The sequence below is a fragment of the Scomber scombrus genome, chromosome 22 (genome assembly GCF_963691925.1).
Source record: "Scomber scombrus chromosome 22, fScoSco1.1, whole genome shotgun sequence".
Classification (NCBI taxonomy): domain Eukaryota; kingdom Metazoa; phylum Chordata; class Actinopteri; order Scombriformes; family Scombridae; genus Scomber; species Scomber scombrus.
This window is the reverse complement of record NC_084991.1, coordinates 23,615,658-23,639,664: the sequence shown is the minus strand read 5'-3', so window position 1 is coordinate 23,639,664 and position 24,007 is coordinate 23,615,658. Positions and strand designations below refer to the sequence as shown.

Genomic DNA, 24,007 nt, shown 5'->3' with positions numbered 1-24,007 from the left:
GAATAAATGAATACATGAGTATATGAGAGGAGAAACAGATCAATAAAGCTATTAACTCCCGTCTGATCTCTGACTGACGCTCTGTTAATGACGTCATCACCTCGTTGTGTTTCTTCTTCTTCTGCACTGATGGAGGTTTGGCGCCCCCTGCTGGTCACCACACAGCAGCACAGGATCAAACACATTAAACACTGAACATCAGTTCAAATGAGACACAAACTAACATCTGGAACCTTTTGATGTGTTTCAGGAGCTGAAGAGTGTGGGCTTGGATCTGACCCACGATGCTGCAGATCTGCCTGTTAACAGACCCAAGAACAGATACACCAACATCCTGCCCTGTGAGTGCTTGTCTACTGTTAGTCTAGTTATTAGGAGGAAAGCTAGTCTGAGTCTGAGTGTTTCAGGTATTATGGTTTAGTTATTATAAAGCCTCGATTAGTAGAAGCTGTGAATCGGGGGGGTCAAACATGAGGCCCGTAGGCCAGAACCGGCCCGCTGAGGGGTCCAATCTGAGGAAAGGAAAATGGTCAGACGTATCAGGTGCAGGTTTGGTTAGTGATGATGATGATGATGAAGATGTGATGATGTGATGAAGCTGTGATGATGTGATGAAGCTGTGATGATGATGATGATGTGATGAAGATGTGATGATGTGATGATGGTGATGATGATGATGAAGCTGTGATGATGTGATGATGATGGTGATGATGATGATGATGATGAAGATGTGATGATGATGATGATGATGAAGATAAACTGATGAATCTTTCTAATCTTCAGACGACTTCAGTCGAGTGAAACTGATTTCGATGCACAACGACGAAGGTTCAGATTATATCAACGCCAACTACATTCCTGTAAGTTACATCTGTATCTATATACACACACATACACACATATACACACATATACACACATATACACACATATACACACACATACACACACATACACATATATACACACACATATACACACATATACACACATATACACACATATACACACACATATACACACACATATACACATATACACACATATACAGTACACACATATACACACATATATACACACATATACACACATATACACACACATACACACACATACACATATATACACACACATACACATATACACACACATATACACATATACACACACATATACACACATATACACACACACATATACACATATACACACACATATACACACATATACACACACACATACACACATATACACACACATATACACATATACACACACATATACACACATATACACACACATAAACACATATACACACATATACACACATATACACACATATACACACACACATACACACATATACACACATATACACACATATACACACATATACACACACATACACACATATACACACATATACACACACATACACACATATACACACACACATACACACATATACACACATATACACACATATACACACACATACACATATACACACATATACACACACATACACACATATATACACACATATACACACATATACACACATATACACATATATACACACACATACACACACATACACACATATACACACATATACACACATATACACACACATACACACACATATACACACATATACACACACATATACACACATATACACACACATACACACATATACACACACATACACACATATACACATATATACACACACATACACACATATACACACATATACACACATACACACACATACACACATATACACACATATACACACACATACACACACATATACACACATATACACACATATATACACACATATACACATACATATACACACACATACACACATATACACACATATACACACATACACACACATATATAAATGTACTGTTTACACAAACCCTGTTTAATAAAACAACTAATGCTGCTTAAAACAATAAAAATAATAATTATACTAAAAATACTTTTATAATATTTTAGTGTTAAATTATTAAACACACACTGACTTTAAACTTTAATGTAGTTTTTAGTGTTGATTGCATTGCTCCATTATAATTAATAATTAATATAACTTTACATTAATGCACATAATGTACATTATACAGCAGCCTGGTTATTGAGCCGTGGAGAGCTTTGATTTATCGGTTAGTTTCTGCTTCTCGTTGATGTTTCCAGACTGTTGAGGAACAGGAAGTCAGAAATGTAAAGTTCAGTTAAAATCAGGAAGAAATGACGTTAACTTCCTTTAAACCAGCTGTTTATTCTCACCTTTCCTCTCAGCATCAGTGACTCTTTAACTCTTTAACTCTCTGTGTCCTCGTGTTGCGTTCAGGGCTACAAACATCCGAATGAATACATCGCTACGCAGGGACCGCTTCCCGAAACCAGAAACGACTTCTGGAAGATGATTCTGCAGGAAAAGTCTCCGATCGTAGTGATGCTGACGCAGTGCAACGAGCGGCGGAGGGTCAGTCGGCTTCCTGTCTGTTAACTTGCTGCTTCCTGTCTGTTAACTCGCTGCTTCCTGTCTGTTAACTCGTTGTTTCCTGTCTGTTAACTCGCTGCTTCCTGTCTGTTAACTCGTTGTTTCCTGTCTGTTAACTCACTGTTTCCTGTCTGTTAACTCGCTGTTTCCTGTCTGTTAACTCGCTGTTTCCTGTCTGTTAACTCGCTGTTTCCTGTCTGTTAACTCGCTGCTTCCTGTCTGTTAACTCGCTGCTTCCTGTCTGTTAACTCGCTGCTTCCTGTGTATGAAAGCCTGATATATAAGATCTATGTGATGATTGCTCCGCTAACAGCTGTCTGTGCTTTCAGGTGAAGTGTGATCATTACTGGCCGTTCACAGACGAGCCGGTGATGTACGGAGAGATCAGCGTAGAGATGCTGTCAGAGAGCGAATCACCAGAGTGGACCATCAGGAAGTTCAGACTGGGATACGTCAGTAACACTTAACATTAGAACATCTAATACTGCAGTAATTTTACTATAATACTGCAGTACTTTTACTGTAATACTGCATACTACATCGCTCATAATACTGCAGTACTTTTACTGTAATACTGCATACTACATCACTCATAATACTGCAGTACTTTTACTGTAATACTGCATACTACATCACTATAATACTGCAGTACTTTTACTGTAATACTGCATACTACATCACTATAATACTGCAGTACTTTACTGTAATACTGCATACTACATCACTATAATACTGCAGTACTTTTACTGTAATACTGCATACTACATCACTATAATACTGCAGTACTTTTACTGTAATACTGCATACTACATCACTATAATACTGCAGTACTGTTACTGTAATACTGCATACTACATCACTCATAATACTGCAGTACTGTTACTGTAATACTGCATACTACATCACTCATAATACTGCAGTACTTTTACTGTAATACTGCATACTACATCACTATAATACTGCAGTACTTTTACTGTAATACTGCATACTACATCACTATAATACTGCAGTACTTTTACTGTAATACTGCATACTACATCACTCATAATACTGCAGTACTTTTACTGTAATACTGCATACTACATCACTATAATACTGCAGTACTTTTACTGTAATACTGCATACTACATCACTATAATACTGCAGTACTGTTACTGTAATACTGCATACTACATCACTCATAATACTGCAGTACTGTTACTGTAATACTGCATACTACATCACTCATAATACTGCAGTACTTTTACTGTAATACTGCATACTACATCACTATAATACTGCAGTACTTTTACTGTAATACTGCATACTACATCACTATAATACTGCAGTACTTTTACTGTAATACTGCATACTACATCGCTCATAATACTGCAGTACTTTTACTGTAATACTGCATACTACATCACTCATAATACTGCAGTACTTTTACTGTAATACTGCATACTACATCACTATAATACTGCAGTACTTTTACTGTAATACTGCATACTACATCACTATAATACTGCAGTACTTTACTGTAATACTGCATACTACATCACTATAATACTGCAGTACTTTACTGTAATACTGCATACTACATCACTATAATACTGCAGTACTTTTACTGTAATACTGCATACTACATCACTATAATACTGCAGTACTGTTACTGTAATACTGCATACTACATCACTCATAATACTGCAGTACTGTTACTGTAATACTGCATACTACATCACTCATAATACTGCAGTACTTTTACTGTAATACTGCATACTACATCACTATAATACTGCAGTACTTTTACTGTAATACTGCATACTACATCGCTCATAATACTGCAGTACTTTTACTGTAATACTGCATACTACATCACTCATAATACTGCAGTACTTTTACTGTAATACTGCATACTACATCACTATAATACTGCAGTACTTTTACTGTAATACTGCATACTACATCACTATAATACTGCAGTACTTTACTGTAATACTGCATACTACATCACTATAATACTGCAGTACTTTACTGTAATACTGCATACTACATCACTATAATACTGCAGTACTTTTACTGTAATACTGCATACTACATCACTATAATACTGCAGTACTGTTACTGTAATACTGCATACTACATCACTCATAATACTGCAGTACTGTTACTGTAATACTGCATACTACATCACTCATAATACTGCAGTACTTTTACTGTAATACTGCATACTACATCACTATAATACTGCAGTACTTTTACTGTAATACTGCATACTACATCACTATAATACTGCAGTACTTTTACTGTAATACTGCATACTACATCACTATAATACTGCAGTACTTTTACTGTAATACTGCATACTACATCACTCATAATACTGCAGTACTTTTACTGTAATACTGCATACTACATCACTATAATACTGCAGTACTTTTACTGTAATACTGCATACTACATCACTATAATACTGCAGTACTGTTACTGTAATACTGCATACTACATCACTCATAATACTGCAGTACTGTTACTGTAATACTGCATACTACATCACTCATAATACTGCAGTACTTTTACTGTAATACTGCATACTACATCACTATAATACTGCAGTACTTTTACTGTAATACTGCATACTACATCACTCATAATACTGCAGTACTTTTACTGTAATACTGCATACTACATCACTATAATACTGCAGTACTTTTACTGTAATACTGCATACTACATCGCTCATAATACTGCAGTACTTTTACTGTAATACTGCATACTACATCACTCATAATACTGCAGTACTTTTACTGTAATACTGCATACTACATCACTATAATACTGCAGTACTTTTACTGTAATACTGCATACTACATCACTATAATACTGCAGTACTTTACTGTAATACTGCATACTACATCACTATAATACTGCAGTACTTTACTGTAATACTGCATACTACATCACTATAATACTGCAGTACTTTTACTGTAATACTGCATACTACATCACTATAATACTGCAGTACTTTTACTGTAATACTGCATACTACATCACTCATAATACTGCAGTACTTTTACTGTAATACTGCATACTACATCACTATAATACTGCAGTACTTTTACTGTAATACTGCATACTACATCACTATAATACTGCAGTACTGTTACTGTAATACTGCATACTACATCACTCATAATACTGCAGTACTTTTACTGTAATACTGCATACTACATCACTATAATACTGCAGTACTTTTACTGTAATACTGCATACTACATCACTCATAATACTGCAGTACTTTTACTGTAATACTGCATACTACATCACTATAATACTGCAGTACTTTTACTGTAATACTGCATACTACATCACTATAATACTGCAGTACTTTTACTGTAATACTGCATACTACATCACTCATAATACTGCAGTACTTTACTGTAATACTGCATACTACATCACTCATAATACTGCAGTACTTTTACTGTAATACTGCATACTACATCACTATAATACTGCAGTACTTTTACTGTAATACTGCATACTACATCACTATAATTCTGCAGTAAAGCAACATTAAAACATATAAAAGCAAAGAGAAACAAGCACTAACATGATGTGATACAGTCCTGTTTGATTTTAATAAACTTATCATATAAAAACTCAAAGAAATAATATGTCGCCCCCTGCAGGCGGACGAGAGTCAGGACGTTCTCCACCTGAACTACACCTCGTGGCCCGATCACGGCGTTCCCACCGTCAACGCCATCGAGAGCATCCTGCAGTTCGTCCACATCGTCCGTCAGCAGGCCAAAAGGACCAAAGACCCCATCATAGTGCACTGCAGGTGAGGAGATTTCAGACTCTTATCTGTTCTATAAGATTCATATTAAATATATCAACAGTAAATAAATGAACAGGTCAGTGAAGGAATGTCAGTGAGCTCAGGTTGACTTTCTGCTTTTTATTGATGAGGAAACTTTGAGCCGCTGAGAGAAGCTGAGTCTCAGAGCAGGAAGTTAACAGCCATTAAAATACAATTAGACACGATGATGTAATGCACATTATGTCATCCATCATGTTTTATTCTTTATGTTTCCTGAGTCAGTAAATGTTTTAATGTGTGGAGCTGATGATGAAGATACTTTACTGCTAAGTACAAGTACCTCTAACTGTACTACAGTAAAGTACTACTACCTCTAACTGTACTACAGTAAAGTACTAGTACCTCTAACTGTACTACAGTAAAGTACAAGTACCTCAAACTGTACTACAGTAAAGTACTAGTACCTCAAACTGTACTACAGTAAAGTACAAGTACCTCAAACTGTACTACAGTAAGTACTAGTACCTCAAACTGTACTACAGTAAGTACTAGTACCTCTAACAGTACTACAGTAAAGTACTAGTACCTCAAACTGTACTACAGTAAGTACTAGTACCTCTAACAGTACTACAGTAAAGTACTAGTACCTCTAACAGTACTACAGTAAAGTACTAGTACCTCTAACAGTACTACAGTAAGTACTAGTACCTCTAACAGTACTACATAAAGTACTAGTACCTCTAACAGTACTACAGTAAAGTACTAGTACCTCTAACTGTACTGCAGTAAAGTACAAGTACCTCTAACAGTACTACAGTAAAGTACTAGTACCTCTAACAGTACTACAGTAAGTACTAGTACCTCTAACTGTACTACAGTAAGTACTAGTACCTCTAACTGTACTACAGTAAAGTACAAGTACCTCAAACTGTACTGCAGTAAAGTACTAGTACCTCTAACTGTACTACAGTAAGTACTAGTACCTCTAACAGTACTACAGTAAAGTACTAGTACCTCTAACAGTACTACAGTAAAGTACTAGTACCTCTAACAGTACTACAGTAAAGTACAAGTACCTCAAACTGTACTGCAGTAAAGTACAAGTACCTCTAACTGTACTACAGTAAGTATTAGTACCCCTAACTGTACTACAGTAAAGTACAAGTACCTCTAACTGTACTACAGTAAAGTACTAGTACCTCTAACAGTACTACAGTAAGTACTAGTACCTCTAACAGTACTACAGTAAGTACTAGTACCTCTAACAGTACTACAGTAAGTACTAGTACCTCTAACAGTACTACAGTAAGTACTGGTACCTCTAACAGTACTACAGTAAGTACTAGTACCTCTAACAGTACTACAGTAAAGTACTAGTACCTCTAACAGTACTACAGTAAAGTACTAGTAACTCTAACAGTACTACAGTAAGTACTAGTACCTCTAACAGTACTACAGTAAAGTACTAGTAACTCTAACAGTACTACAGTAAAGTACTAGTACCTCTAACTGTACTACAGTAAGTACTAGTACCTCTAACAGTACTACAGTAAAGTACTAGTAACTCTAACAGTACTACAGTAAAGTACTAGTACCTCTAACAGTACTACAGTAAGTACTAGTAACTCTAACAGTACTACAGTAAAGTACTAGTACCTCTAACAGTACTACAGTAAGTACTAGTACCTCTAACAGTACTACAGTAAGTACTTGTATGTTGCAGTGCTGGCGTTGGGAGAACAGGGACTTTCATCGCTCTGGATCGTCTCATGCAGCACATCAGAGAACACGAGTTCGCTGACATCCTGGGAATGGTTTCTGAGATGCGTTCACACCGTCTGTCGATGGTCCAGACTGAGGTGAGGAAGATGATGATGATGATGATGATGATGATGAAGGAACATATTTACAGACACAGTTCTCAGCTGATGCTCTGAATGATTAATGGTGTAAAAGTCACAAACATGCTGATTTCAGGCTTTAATCAGACGATTGTGTGTGTGTGTGTGTGTGTGTGTGTGTGTGTGTGTGTGTGTGTGTGTGTGTGTGTGTGTGTGTGTGTGTGTGTGTGTGTGTGTGTGTGTGTGTGTGTGTGTGTGTGTGTGTGTGTGTGTGTTTAGGAGCAGTACGTGTTCATCCATCAGTGTGTGCTGCTGATGTGGCAGAAGAAGAAGCAGCAGTCGATCACTTCAGACGTTATCTACGAGAACGCCAGCAAGACATAATGACGGCAGACTCCTCCAGACGTGAGTCACACACACACACACACACACACACACACACACACACACACACACCACACACACACACACAAACACACAGTCTCAACGTTAACGTGACTTTATTTATACACACAGCACTGTTCTTAATAATGTTACAAAGTGCTTTATAGAAAGAAATAAAACCAAACAACGAGATGTGTTCTGAGTTTGACATACCACAGTAAAGTGTGTTGTTAACCACTCTGCCAAATGTTAATGATTAAATGATTAAATGACCAAATATATGAAATTAGGCTTCAAAGTTGTGTAAAAGTCTGCCTCTGTCTCTGCTCCCAAACGCTGTGGGAGTGGCCGCCGAGTCCGCTGAAGCCCCGCCCCCTACCAAGTGTCACCTGTCAATCAAAGTCACCACCTCTACCAGAAACATGGACGCTAGGTCTGAGAGCTTTCTGCTGCTAACTCAGCTGCTAGCTCGGCGGCTAACTTGGTGGCTAACTCAGCTGAAGCCTAGCTCCACAATTCAAATCTAAATGGTTGAAATGCTTTTTACACCTTTTTTAGAAATACATTTATGACCTATTTAAAATGTCTGAATTCACTTTACACAGTCTTTAAATACCTGCAGACTAACTGTTTGTTCCTGGTTCTTCAGGCTGTGAACACACCCAACCTCCTGTGCTTCAGGCATCCATTCTCTGCAGAAGAAGATCCGCTTCATCATCAGTATCAAGAAAAAACAGCAGAACACAACAAAATAATAATAATATTAATAATAGTGAAATCCAGTTTTTTGTTTGAATTGGTGTAAAGCATGGGATGGAGCTTTGCCTTAAGGAGCCTTCACTGACTGACCAACATGAACCGGACCGACGGAGGAGCCTTAACCAGCTCCGTCCTGTGATTGGACGTCTACACTGAGTCCGTCCTCGTTCAGACGACGTGAGGCGACGAGTCGGTGGAACCAAGTCAGCGGTTTTTCATTTTAATTTATGTTTTTTAATCTCAGGAGTAGCTGAAAAAAAACCAGAAAGCACACTGGCCTCTTCCTCCGCTTCCAAACTCATTTTTTATTATTATTCGTTGTTTTTTTTTCGTCGTTTTAAAAAAAAAGTTGATCACGTGCAGCTTTCCTGGCTTCCTGCTAAGTGAGGACGGACGTTACACACACTGCCACCCGACCGATGACACCGGCTCCAACATGCTGAGTCACCGCCAGGACGGCTGCACGGCTCGTATTCACTGAAGGAACCCAGCAAGCTTTGGACCGAGGATGAACGTCTGGATCCAAAATGAGCACAACATTTTCCAGTTTGGCGAGTTGAAGCTGTTTTTTAATTAGTTAGTGAAGCGTTGGCGTTCAAACAACACAAGCAACCAAGAAGCATCGTCGTGCTTAGAGATGCTCTCCAGTCGTTTGTTCATCCGCTGAAGCATCATCACATTTTTTCTGCTGTTTTTAATGTGCAGAAAGCTACAAAAGTGTTTAATCAATAATATATTCCAGTCCTGATTTTACTGAACAGCATCCAAATTTTTTACTCTGTCCGGTCGAATCGATGACAGTGAAACGTCAGAATGTTTGCTGGCTCTGCACAAAAACTTAAAAAGGGCACAAAAAAAACACAGAGTTGGGAGGGAAGGAAAAGGTCTCAGCGTGGAGACGAGTGAGTCGGCCTCGTGCTGCCGTCCGTCGCTGAGCGGAGAGTTAGAGGCCGCTTTAGATAGAGAGACTGTGGTTGTAGAGATAGTTTGTATTTGCACTGAGGCCTCGGAGCTGCCTGACCTGCTGACAGAAGAAGGGAAGAGTTTCTGCTGCTGTGGAGGAGGAAGAGGAGGAGGAGGAGGAGGAGGACTGCTGTACGACCACGTCGCTCGATATTCCTGATGAAGGATAAGAGTCTCCGTCTGAAGAACGCAGAGGTTGTTTTTTACTCTGTGAGGTTCGTGATCACATCGGCGGCAACAATCCAGCGGCAGAGAAAAAGAATCCTATCTGAAGAACTGCCAAAAAACCACTGAAATATTTACAATATCAAAAAGCATGATATTGAGTTTCCCTTTGTGTCACTCTGTGTTGGGGAACGACAGAAACATATCTGCTCAGCGTATCTTCGGGGCCGGCTCGAGCCTTTCTGGTCCACCGAGCACCACTTGAATTTCTTCTTCTTCTTTTTTTTTTTCTACAGTGAAGGACAATATAAAAAAAACCTACAAATAACAACCTCAAAACTGAATCTGGTCTAATGGGTCATTCCACAAAATATACAATAACATTTTGTCTTAAGATACATTCACTGGGTTTGTTACAGCGCTACCAAAACTTAGTAGGGACAAAATGTTCTACATCTTAATATGACTTCTGCATTCAAAACTGTAATTATCCCCAAATTTTGTTTATTCCCTCAATAAATTATGTTCAAATTTAACTATAATTTTGTTGTAATCCAAAAATTTGCTAAAAATTGCTGCAAAATTTGGCACTATGGAAATTTTTTGAGTGGCATTCCCTAAATTTATATATCATAGCTGAAAATTGTAACACTTAAAAATAATAAAAGTTAAGAGATGGTTACAGGTTTTTAACATCTGTAACAGTCCTGCTGTGTTTGGGGTTTAGAGCAGAAGTTTTGAGGGATTCACATTTTTGTTGTAATTCCCAATTTTGATCTAGCCAAATTTTGTATTAACTGTTATCTGCTATTTTTATTACATTTGGAAAAATTGTAATTGTTTCTATTAATCCCCTAAATTTTACGTACGTAGGAAAACATTTTTGGATTTCAGAAAAGTTTTTGTGCCGTTGTAAGAAATTCAGTGATCGTAACATGAAACGTTTAAAAATAGCGACAAAATCTTGTTGTTTTTGGGGCCCCCTGGTGGCTGTCTGCATATCTGCATATCTGTCTGCAACACTCAACTTGTGTACAGAAAACTGTCGTCAAGCCATTTTCTGAAGCATCGGTGTCTGTCTCCTAGTTATCAGATCGACTTAGTTACGAACGTTTTGTTGTCGTTTATCATCTTTCTACTGAACATTTTTGACTTGAAGGGCAAAAAAAAGAAAAAAAAATCCAGATTTCCTACTTCCTCCATGACTTTAGAGAATGTCTGCTGAACAGATCAGAGTGGTCGACTTCATTCAACCCAAAGTTTTACACTTTCTCTTCAGGATGTTACAGGGTGTCGTCAAAATGAGAGCGCAGATTAACAACAAGGGTCCAATAAAATAAAACTAATATTAACATTGACTGCCAAGAAAAGCAGAAAGACTGTTTGCATTATTTTGACCACACCTTGTATCCGATTTATTAAAATACATGAATGTGCGTAAAAAGGCCTTCAGACACTTCAGTGTTGACTTTGAATTTTTTTTCCATTTGTGGCCTTGTGGTTCAACCTGATTTCCTCAAATACTGCTTTTCAGTCTCAACATTCGGCACATTATCCCCAGTTTTAGTTTGTCAAATTTTTATAGAACATGTTTTTAGGGCCATGTTTACACGTAGCTGGTATTTATAATAACTAATATTTCCCCCCTTTGTTTTCAATTATAACATCGTACACACCAGATTGGGTTTTATCTACAAGAACCTTCATAAATACATAAATATGTTGCATAAAGCCTAAACACATCTGACGTTAATGCATTTTCTGTCGCATACTGTGACTAATAATCGTTCTCCTGTAGATGAAAGGCAAAAACGCATCAAATTTATATCAGTTTTTCCAGATATCAGCTACGTGTGTACATTCCCTTAATGTAAAATACATTTTAAAAAAGTATTACTAATGTTTTAAATGTGGTCTAATATTTAAATGCTTCATCCCAAATGCTACGATTTAATTAACCCTCCTGTCGTCCTCCCGGGTCAAATTGACCCCATCTCTTTTGACTGTTCCTTCTTTCCTTCCTTCCTCTTTCTTTAATTTTTCCTTCGTTCATCCCCTCCTTCCCTCTTTCTTTGCTCCCTGCTCTTTCCATACTTCTTTGCTCACTTCCTTCCATCCATCCTTCCTTGCTTGCTTCCTTCGTTCCTCCTTTCCTTCCTTCCTTCCTCCCTTCCTCATCCCTTCCTCCTGTCCTTCCTTGACCTGAGGACAACAGGAGGGTTAAATGAAAAGCCGATACCGTCTGTTTGCATTATCTTGGCCACACCTTGCATCCAAATTTGTAAAACATTTGAAGAAAACAATGAATGTGTGTAAAAATTTTAAAAAAGAAAAAAAAAAGGCCTCCGGACTCTTTCAGTGTTGATTTGTAAAATGATTCGTCATTGTGGCCTTGTGGTTCAAACTGATTCAACAGCTGTTTGCCGTCTCGCTGAGGTTTCGGCTCTTTTTTTTGGTTCAAGTCGCCACTCGATCTGAAACAAGTTACATTTCACTCTTAGATATCAGATGTACTGTACATACTACTACTGCTTAATATTCTGTTTCTACTCGTCATTACAAATGGAGCTTTTCCACTACACAGTTCCAGCACGACTCGGCTAGGCTAGCCTCGGTACGGTTCCAGAACAAACCTTTTCCATTACTATAGCACCTACTCAACGTGGGCGGGGTTGTCATAGCACGGCTCTGCGAAACTGCCGTGACTTCGTTTTATATGTGACACAAACACATAAACAATGGAGGACATTGAGGCGATGGTGTTCTTGCTGCTGTATGAGGCTTTGTCTCACACAAAGCAAGAAAATTGAGCCGTATAGCTGTTACTATGGTAACGCTGTTGCCGGTATTTAAAAATGCTGGTCGGCTCATGACTCTTCCAGCAACAACTCTTCTGACCAATCAGCGGCCAGCAGTGTGTTGACGTCACATTTTAGTATCGGCTCGGCTTGCTTGGAACCTCGCCAGAGCAGGTACTAAAAAAGTACCAGGTACCAGGTACTTTCCCTAGTGGAAACGCAAAAAGAAATGAGGCGAGGCGTGCTGGAACGGTGTAGTGGAAAAGCGCCAAAAGTGATTCTTGTGAGATGACTTTGTTGCTTTTTAGAGGTTTTTGTTTGTTTCTTTTTAAAAGTTGTTGTGTATGTGAATCATCATTACCTGAGCCAGAAGTTCTCTCATCACTACGACGGTTTGGGGTTTTATGTTGGGGGGGTGGAGTGGGGGGGGATGGGGTTCGCTGTGAACAGCTGGACGTTTGGAAACCTCCGATGTTTCTAGGAGAACTCGTCTGTGGCACTTTGGTACAACTCTCAAAAAGACAATTTTCAGAAGCTCAGCACTGTACACTCTTCTATGGTTCTTTCTTGCTTAGTGTGTGTCCAGTCCAAACTTGTATGTCATTGGTGCCATTTTTTCTTCTTGTGCATTTGTGTCACTTAAAATTTGGAGAGACGATCTTGAACCTCTGAGATCGTCGTCACAGAGTTTTAATGTGTGTTTGCGTGTTGGAACAAAATAAAATGTTGCAGTTATGTTTTGTTTGTGATTCAGTTTGTACGTTAAAAACAAAACGACGATGACGAGAGTTAAAAGCAAACATCTGATATTGGATATTTTACAGCTGTAACCGTTTTACTGGACTAAGACGCCAAACGTATCAAATGAAATGTTTAAACACAAACAGCTGAACAACTGAGTAAAATAAAGTCGACAAGATTTATACTAAAGATGCAAAATGTTAGAGATCAGGGAGGTCCAATGCGGCCCACTTTCCTTCCTTCCTCTTATTTTCTATGCTTCCTTCCTTCCCTTCCTCTTATTTTCTATGCTTCCTTCCTTCCTTCTGTTCGTGACCTTCCGTCCATCTTTACTTCCTTCCTCTTCCTGCCTTCTTTTCCTTTCTTCCGTCATTCCTTCTTTGCTTCCGTACTTCCCTTCCTGTCTTATTTTCCTTCCATTTGTCTGTCCTTGCTTCCTTCCATCTTTACTTCTTTCCCTCTTTTCTTACTGTCTTCTTTTCCATTTTTCCATCCCTTTTTGTTCCTGTCTTTTCCTCTTCTATCCTTACTTTCCTTCTGTTGGTCTGTCCTTCCTTCCAGCTTTCCTTCCTTCCTTCCTTTTTAATACTCTGACCCACATGACATCATATTGTTCTGTATGTGACCTTTGAATGAAGATAACTTTGACCCTCCTGTTATTGAAGTTTAAATGTAAACTAAAGCATGTTGTCCTGGTTTCTATTAGCAGACGTCAGACTTTCAGAGTTAGTTTTACTGTATTAACAACAATGACAGTTGTTTTTTTGTAAATGTTTTATTGCAGAATGAGCAGATTTATATGGAAAAGGCACCATGAAAACTATACACATACAAATGCTTTTTTTATTTCTGTCAAATTGTCACTAACATTTCTTCATCTGATTGGCTTCTAGAAACTAAAAACAGACTTAATCTGTTGTCATTAACAACAGCGATCATCCACCAGCTGTTAAACTACTCAGCATTAATCATTAGTGTTGTTACAGTGTTATTATAATATTAGTGTTGTGCTACAGTTTCATACTTTTTATTTTGTCCACTTTTCACAATCATTACAGTCGACTAAGGAAATATCTCCAGAAACATAATAAGTGCAGAAGTGTAAAACATAGTCAATACAATCAATATGACAGTGAGTAGAGAGTTTACTGGGCCCGTCTGTATGTATGCAAGTGTTTACAGTACATAGTGTAAGTTAGGACTGCTGGTTTGACTCTGGACCCAGTATTGCTATTTGGAAGTACACTCCCCGTAATTGGTAAGTCCTTTCTTGTGTGTGGGCGTGCTGTGGGTGTAATCAGTCCTTATACAGAACAGCTGGAATAAATTACTAGTCATGGTACATAGAGGGTGGCATGACTTGAAGCGCAGCTTTCAAGCGCAGCCGTTCTAGGGTAAAGACAAGCACGTCCACCTGTGCACGTCAACCGAAGCACGGACACCGAAAAAGGCTACCCTGTCTTCTTAATATACTGTAAGTATGGGCTGAGAAAAGGAAGACAGACCTCCAACAGTAGTCACCTTTAAGAAGCTCTGCTGTTAGAAAAGCTTTTTATGTCTTCCTCTTTCTGTCACCAGCATTTGAAGTTGTGACATTATGCATCAAATTCACCTGCTGGGAGTTAAAGTACATATGTGGAAAAGTTCCTTTTCAATCTAAACTTGATTTCTGCTGATTTATTTTGAACTATGGATTTGAGCAGTTGACCAATAGGAAGCCGCCCTGTTGTTATAGTTATTCTAGCTTATTCTTATTAGGTGTGTTTCTAACATCAGGTTTTATTGTGCTACTATTAACCAATTCACAGCAATCAGACAGACTGAAAGCACATTTGTGGAAATGTTCCTGACAACTTAACCCTCCTGTTTTCCTCAGGTCGAGGAAGGAAAGGTGGAAGGAGGGACAGGAGGAAGGAAGGAAGGAAAGATGGAAGGAAGGAGGGAGGGAGGGAGGGAGGGAGGGAGGGAAGGAGGGAGGGAACAGTCAAAAGAGATGGGGTCAATTTGACCCGGGAAGACGACAGGAGGGTTAAATTAGATTTTTGATGATTTCTTGACTGATGGACAGAGTAAACTCACCATGAATAAACAGCTCAGTGCAGAGCAAATAGAAAGAGAGCAGCAGAGGAGTTTAGCTTCTCATTCTCTGTGTAGAGAATCACTTTAAACAGCTCACTGACAGGTTAACGTGCAGAAAGTTTAAGGGTTCATCCACAAAACTTTAAAAGTGCTACGAATTATTAGAGTCAGTCTGTAATTTAACATCGAACTGTAACTTTAATCTATCCGGTGGAGAAAAGTGACTGACAGAAGAAGATTTTTAACATCTGAACAGAAAAATGATTTAAACACTAAACTGATTTTTCTCCTTATTGTGCAAAAAATGCTGATCATCAATCAATCAATCAATCAATCGTCTGTTTCTTAATGATTATGCCTCTAACTCTAAATCACTGCTGGCTCATAAATTAAACATTATAATAAAGTTCTTCTTCATTTCAAGGAGATAATTTTCCCTTTGCTTTTTCACATGATTCATTTTTATTATTTTATATATTTATTATTTCAACTTCTGGAATAATCATTGAAAAAAAAAAGGAAATAATATATATATATATATATACGGAGAATATCAGATTTCTCTTTATCCTCCAAACATCTTGACATGTACATTTATATTAATCAGTCTCTATGTGCTAAATCTATTCAGGCCAACATTCACTATGCTTTTCATTTCTTTTGTTTTCTCAATAACTCATCAGTTTATTTACCAGCTGCAGATATTTGCATCACATTCAAGTCACAGAGTTAAACTTCAGAATCAAACCTTTAAAAAACTCAGAAGATATTTAAAGAATCCACAAAGACTCGACTGTAGAAACTTGTGTATGAAATATAACCTGATATAAACACTATTCTGCACATATTAGATAGCAGATAATTAACTGTGACCATTTTCTTGGAATAAGACGTATTGTGTTGTGCTTATAAAAAACATCCAGAAGAAAGTTTGCATCTTGGACACAGGAAATATCTTTCTGGGCTTTTTCGGTGCGTTCCAGTTGAACTTGGAAATCTGAACTTCCAAGTTTCAAGCTACAAATTTCAACTGGAACGAGCCTCATCCTGCACTACGATAGTGTTTAAGTTGTAAAACAGTGTTTATTAGCATTAAATGATTCCTATACTAAACACTGTCCTACTTCTATCTGCAAACATGATGCTATGAGTCCTACTTCTATCTGCAAACATGATGCTATGATGTTACTGTCAGTTTCTAACGTGGCTTTAACAGGTTTTTTTGACTTCTTAAACTGGTTTGTGATGTCATCCCAGCTCCAACAAGGTCAAAGTTAACGCAGCATTAAACACATCGTTTCTGCTGTACGACTAAAATGATTTCTAATCTATTTCCCAACTTGCAACGAGCCAAAAGTTTTATTATCAGGTACATCTTACATGCTCATTAATTTAATAAGATACTAGATAAGTATTTTCTTTTTATTCCATTATCTTAAGATGAAGAGATGAGTAGTTAAGACTGATGTTTTCTCAGGATAATTAAATTAATACAGATACATTTAAAGTTTGTTTTTCACATGAGATTTGTCACTTTTGATTGTTTACAACTTTGGGAAAAAGGTTCAAATCTTTCCATCATTTATTCAACTGATTCTTTTTATGTCCCCATGGCTCAAAGTCTTTGAGGATTCCTGAAATACCTTGAAACTTTCTCGTTTTTTGGAGATCTTTAATCAAACAACTGCTGAGCGCTGCGACTCAAATGTAATAAGTCATCTGAAGCACAAACTGAAGCTAACAAACATTAGCAGCCGTTCTCCTACATTTAATACTGAGAGGTTTTTTTTGCTTTGGGAAACGAGCTACTTGAGCAGCTGTTCAAAAAAAGACAATATCACCCAGAGAATCCCAGAGAAGTGTTCACATGAGCTTCATTCAGGCAAACGTGGCAGAATATCTGGTGAGGGCGTTGCTATGGAGACGAGCTGAGGATTTCCTGCCGGCGCCGCATTATCTCCACGAACTCTGCGTGGTCGGCCGCCGCCTGAGGGTCAAAGAGTGCGAGAAAGACAGCAAGAAAAGAAATAAAAAATAAAGTAAAAGGAGGAAAAAGGAAGGAAAGGAGGAGGAGCTCAGTGGGTGCTGCCTTCATCAAAAGACTCCACCCCTGAATCGCAGGTGCTGGCTGCTAGTTTCTCCTGCCGCCTCCTCATGATCTGCTGGAGCTCAGAGCCTGAACTCTTCTGCAGACACAGAGAGGAGGAAAGAAAAAGAAGAGGAAGAAGAAGAAGAAGAAGAAGATCCAGAGAGCAAAAAAAGGAAGGAAGCAGAGCAGAGAAGCAGAGCAGAGAAGCAGAGACACAAACAGCTGGTTAGACGACAGGAAGTCAAACACAGAGTGGCGTCTCGCTGCTGTGAAGCGACTGAGCGTCTCTAGCGAGCTTCCTGCTGCTGGCTGTCATTACATGAGCCTGTTCAACTCCTCCCATGCTGTTTATTATCAACTCCTCCCATGCTGTTTATTATTACATGAGCCTGTTCAACTCCTCCCATGCTGTTTATTATTAACTCGTCACATGCTGTTTATTATTAACCCCTCACATGCTGTTTATTATAACATGAGCCTGTTCAACCCCTCCCATGCTGTTTATTATTACATGAGCCTGTTCAACTCCTCCCATGCTCTTTATTATTACATGAGCCTGTTCAACTCCTCCCATGCTGTTTATTATCAACCCCTCCCATACTATTATTATTACATGAGCCTGTTCAACTCCTCCCATGCTCTTTATTATTACATGAGCCTGTTCAACTCCTCCCATGCTGTTTATTATCAACCCCTCCCATACTATTATTATTACATGAGCCTGTTCAACTCCTCCCATGCTGTTTATTATTACATGAGCCGGTTCAACTCCTCCCATGCTGTTTATTATTAACTCTTCACACGCTGTATATTATTACATGAGCCTCTTTATTATCTAACAGCTGGAAAACCTACATGTTCTTTTACTTTGAAATTTGATGACTTTTTCTAAAGTGGCCCAAAATGCAAAGAAATGAAAATGTTTTAATTTTGTTTTTGGGGGGTACACATTTTTTCACCTTATATTCACCGAGATTTTTTTATTTTTAAATTGTATTTTCCCAGATATTTTTAGATATTTTTTAATTTTAATTTCTAAAATTAAAAACTTAATTTAATTGTATTTGCCCAACATTTTATACATTCTTTTATTTAGGTGGTACAATTTAATTTTTAACAATTTTTGAAAAATTTTATTTACACTTTTTAAATATTTTTTTACAATTGTATTTTCCCAATTTTTTAAGGCATTTTTTTCAATTGTATTTGTCTAAAAATGTTAAATGTTTTTTTAAATTGTATTTCCCCAACTTTTTATATATTTTCTCACTTCTTAACCCCTTACATAATGTTCAGGTTAAATTTAACAGCTGTAAAAAAAAAACACCCCAAATTTCTCTTTTCCTAAAGTGGCCCAAAATGCACCAAAATGAAACTATTTTAAATGTTATATTTTGTATAGATGCTACAAATGTTTGTCCATTGAGGCTGTTCTGGGTCAGATTATCTCTGTATCTATTGCCATGTGTTTTAGTGAAATGAATAGTTAATAGTTTTAATAAGATAGTAGTTATGAGGATTTCTGTTTATGATGTAGCAGTGAAGACTGATGGCTCTAATGGTTATACAATAAACCCCACAGTTCCATAAAGTTCTGCTCATTTCACCTTTACATTAAATAACATTTACATCATTATTGCTATATTATATTTTCATGTCTTGTAAATACTATATGATAATATAAGATTTAAAGGCTTCATGTAAAAACAGCCAGTGGTGTTTTGGCGTCTGCTGCGGCTGTAAAGAGCGAGGATGAACATCTCTACAGTCAGCTGGTGACTCAGGGTGCATGCTGGGTAAAAAACAGTGTTTCCTCAGGTTTTTCTAAAACTGGTCACACAAACATCTGTCAGACTAAAATATAAACATGATAATCTGCTCTAAAGGCTCATATGAATGAACAAGTTACAAATAAATGTTTATCATTTTAAAAATTTGAGGAAAGCAGAAAAGTACGGAAGACGAAAAATGACTTATTCTAGAAAATAAAAAAAGATGCTTAAATAGTGACAGAATAGTGATAGATTTAAAAGGAATTTAATTGTATGCATAAATAAATAAAGCCAAATAATTAGATGTATAATTGAATTAAACAACATAAATTACTTACATTTAAATTTATGGTTACAAATCTACAAATTAATTTCTTTTTGACTGTATTTTTACATTTGTATATTAGTACTAACGAACTTATTAACATACCAACATCTACTGAAGTTAATTATTTGTAAAGAATTGTGTGTATTTGTATTATTTATATATTAATAAATAAAAACATGCATCAATTTCCATGTTAATGACATTTAACTTTGTATTTATGTAATTATTTAGCTTTTATTTATACATTTAAAATAATGTTTCATCTTTAATAAATTACTTATTGATGAATAAATACATAATATATTAATTGGAACAAATATATAAATGTGTACTGATCAGTCATTCTTTATAAAGACGTTACTTTACTTTATTAACATACAAACATGAATACAGACAAAAAATGTGGATTATTTAACATTTAGAAATATAATAAAAGTTTTTTTCTGTATTTATTTCATTAATTATTTCAGCACCTTTATTATTATTTATTTATGAATGTATAATTTTTTTTTTATCATTCTGTATTTCTCAGTGTTAATTTAAGAGGTGACGTCTGATCTTTGTGTAACCAGCTGCAGGTAAAAAGGTGAATAAAGGTTTTTATCCAGAGATTCCCACAGAAACATCATCACTGGTTCATACTTACCAACAAACAAGGATTTCATTTGGTTTAAAAATGACAAAATGTTCAGTTTAAATAAGAAATGAAGAGTTCTCTGTGTTTTAATTTGTAGGAATCTCTGAAAAGTCTGAACTACACATATTTTATCTACATGATGAAACAGAAATGAAATCTCAGAGTGAATCTTCTCATTTACATTCTTTGAAAAAAAAAAGAAAGAAAGAAAGAAAGGAGGAAGAAGAGAAAGAAGGAGGAGGAGAAAGAAAGAAAGAAAGAAAGGAGGTAGAGGAGAAAGAAAGAAAGAGAAAGAAAGAAAGAGAGAAAAAGAGAAAGAAAGAAAGAAAGAAAGAAAGAAAGAAAGAAAGAAAGAAAGAAAAAGAAAACTGAATTGTAAATATCTGGTTTTGTACAACCTGGGTTTGGATATTTCGTGTATTTCAATAGAAAACATAACAAATAAACCTTAAATGTAGATAAATACTAATCTAAGTATCGGATCGGCTCTGATTCACTTTAAACCTTCAAATGATGTAAATACTGACTTTAGAATCTGTGAACTACTTTAAAAGAAAAGAATCACAATCATTTGTCTAAAAGCTGAGTTCAATGTTTTTAGAATAAATGGAAATTAAAACCAAACGTGTAAAATTAAATAAAACTCAGATTGTACAAAAAGAAAAGAAGAAGAAATAAACTCTTATAATCAGAGTGAGTTAAGTGTGATCAAAGCTAAGCGTGTTTGTCTCTTCAGATCTCATTCCAGCCAATAGAAACTCTACATCCTGGTCTCTACAGGTGTGTGTGTGTGGGGGGTGGGGCACAGGTGAGGGTTAGAAACCTGCATTCAGGGTCAGAGGTCACAGGTGTGGTGGTGAGGGAAGATTACTGAAGCTAACTTATAATGCTGCTACACAGCTAGCGCAGACTCGTCCTGACGGCCAGATTCTAAAGATTAGAAGCAGCTGACTGTAACATGAGGACGACCCAAAGAGAGGAACCGGTCCTGAGAGACGGAAGTCAGAGAGTCCCCAACTTAAAGCGATGGTTCAGCGTCATTTCGACCTAGCGTCATATGCACCATGAGGTCTATCTAATCACCGCCTCAGCCCTTTTTTTTCATTAGGTCACAAAATAGTGGAGTTAGAGCCATCAGCCGAATGGCTTAGTACAGGCGCTAACGGGATCACCAGTGAATCTCGTAAATTACTCCAGTAAGTAGCAGCAGAGTAAAAGCCATCAGGTAAGTGTTTATTTTAATAAACTCCCGGTGTACTTACAAACTTTCCAATGCATCGATTTATGAGTAAAGACCCTATTTGTACTACTGTAGAAGTTTGATAACAATCCAGACATTATTAATGGAGTAATTTACGAGATACTCTGGTGGGTCCGTTAGCGCCTGTACTAAGCCATTCGGCTGATGGCTCTAACTCCACTATTTTGCGGTGATTAGATAGACCTCATGGTGCATATGACGCTAGGTCGAAATTACGCCGAACCATCACTTTAAGTTCTAGGTCCAGACAGTTTGTCTCCAGTCAAGCTGGTTGAGCATCAAGTCAAGTCCAGGTCAACAAGAGTCCAGACAGGAAAGTTAGACCAAAGCAGGTTGGTCCAAAGTTAAGACCAACTAGTCTTAAGAAAGAGAAACACTGAGTCACAGCCAACAAGTCCCAAGACAGGACAGTTAGATCTCTGGTCCAGTTAGGTCTCTGGTCCAGGCAGGACAGTCTCAAGATGGACCAACAGGTCTTAAATCAATATTAACCAATCGGCAAGTACAGGAGACTTATTGATCCCCAACCGTAGTCCAGTCAAAGTCCAACAGGTCACACAAGCTGATTGGCTGCCGTTATACTGACTGGAAGTATTTCTGATCGATACAAACATGTATGTTTGTGTGTGTGTGTGTGTGTGTGTGTGTGTGTGTGTGTGTGTGTGTGTGTGTGTGTGTGTGTGTCTGTCTCTTTGGGACGAGCAGTCATCTCAAGTCAAAAGGCTGAAGTTAAGTGACAAGAGTCAAAGTCCGAGTCCGAGTCAGACTGAGGAGCTCAGAGTCTTAAATCTGATGTTTGAGATATTATTCCTTTAAATCTGGCCAACAGAACCGAGTCCAGAACGTCTGTATGTGAACACGATACCTTAATGAATGTGGTAACAGAATCAGAAGATCAAAGGAGGGTCAGAAGAAAACCTGCAGATGGGAAATAGAGACCAAACACCAGACCTTGGCAGAGTTGGGGGATAGAAAACGTAAAGACAGAAACAGACCTGAAGCCAGAACCGAGCTTCCAGGTACAAACACACAGCGGCAAACAGGAACAAACAAACTACAACTCTAACACATATAGAAACACAGACTTTCAGAATAAAAGTGCTGATATTTGTCTGTTTAACATGAACTTGGCAACGTGTGATAAAGAAGCTTTAACTTGGTTTTTTGGTTGTGACCAGTTCAGGTTTTGATTGGACGACATGTTAAAACTGAAGGAGAGAAGTCAACTACAACTCCCAGGATGCATTTCAACAACAAACATCCAATCACAGGCATCATTTTGGATGAATTCAGCAACTATAGCAACGTATTTTACCCAAAATCACTTTGAGCTGCTCGTCTAACTGCAGGAGAGGCTCATGGGTTCAAAGCTCGTCCCGTTTGCTGCTGCTCATGTTTGTCTGATGAACCAATCAGCTGTCTGGAAGCTCTCTGATCTGCAGGAACTGTAGCCAGAGCTAACGTACGCTCAACAACATCCAACAATACCTGATATACAATAACCAATAGATCAATAATATCCAACATATATCCAATAATTTGAGACCTTTCTACTCGTCACTCAGAGACCAACGTTAGCAGCAGTAACATCACACACACACACACACACACACACACACACACACACACACATACACATACACATACATATACACACACACACACACACTACAGCTGATGATGCAGCACAGACTCTGCTCTCACTGTTGTAACACAGCAGAGCAGCTCGTGGTTCTAAATCTAATCATGAGATTCCTAAAGACTCCACCTTTACCTAATACCCAATAATACTAATAATACCAATAACACCAATAATTTCCAATAATACCCAATAATACTAATAATACCAATAATACCAATAATT

The 24,007-nt window shown here is 37.4% G+C and overlaps 2 protein-coding genes across 4 annotated transcripts in view; one reads left to right on the top strand and one right to left on the bottom strand.

The window, feature by feature from the left end:
• Window positions 1-9,675, top strand: part of ptpro (protein tyrosine phosphatase receptor type O) — a 39,812-nt gene extending 30,137 nt beyond the window's left edge. Inside the window, exons 20-27 of the mRNA XM_062443585.1 lie at window positions 251-341; window positions 784-860; window positions 2,369-2,503; window positions 2,851-2,973; window positions 6,193-6,347; window positions 8,050-8,185; window positions 8,447-8,572; window positions 9,201-9,675. Of these exons, the coding sequence (XP_062299569.1) occupies window positions 251-341; window positions 784-860; window positions 2,369-2,503; window positions 2,851-2,973; window positions 6,193-6,347; window positions 8,050-8,185; window positions 8,447-8,551 (822 nt within the window). The 3' untranslated portion in view covers window positions 8,552-8,572; window positions 9,201-9,675. The remainder of the gene's footprint in view (window positions 1-250; window positions 342-783; window positions 861-2,368; window positions 2,504-2,850; window positions 2,974-6,192; window positions 6,348-8,049; window positions 8,186-8,446; window positions 8,573-9,200) is intronic.
• Window positions 9,676-14,742: 5,067 nt separating this feature from the next.
• eps8a (EGFR pathway substrate 8a, signaling adaptor) overlaps window positions 14,743-24,007 on the bottom strand; it is a 44,744-nt gene continuing 35,479 nt past the window's right edge. For 2 of the 3 annotated variants that reach the window (XM_062443459.1, XM_062443461.1), the window contains exon 21: window positions 14,743-18,242. In XM_062443459.1, coding sequence (XP_062299443.1) covers window positions 18,132-18,242 — 111 coding nt within the window. In that variant the 3' untranslated portion in view covers window positions 14,743-18,131. The remainder of the gene's footprint in view (window positions 18,243-24,007) is intronic. The other variant, XM_062443460.1, reaches the window with a different exon arrangement.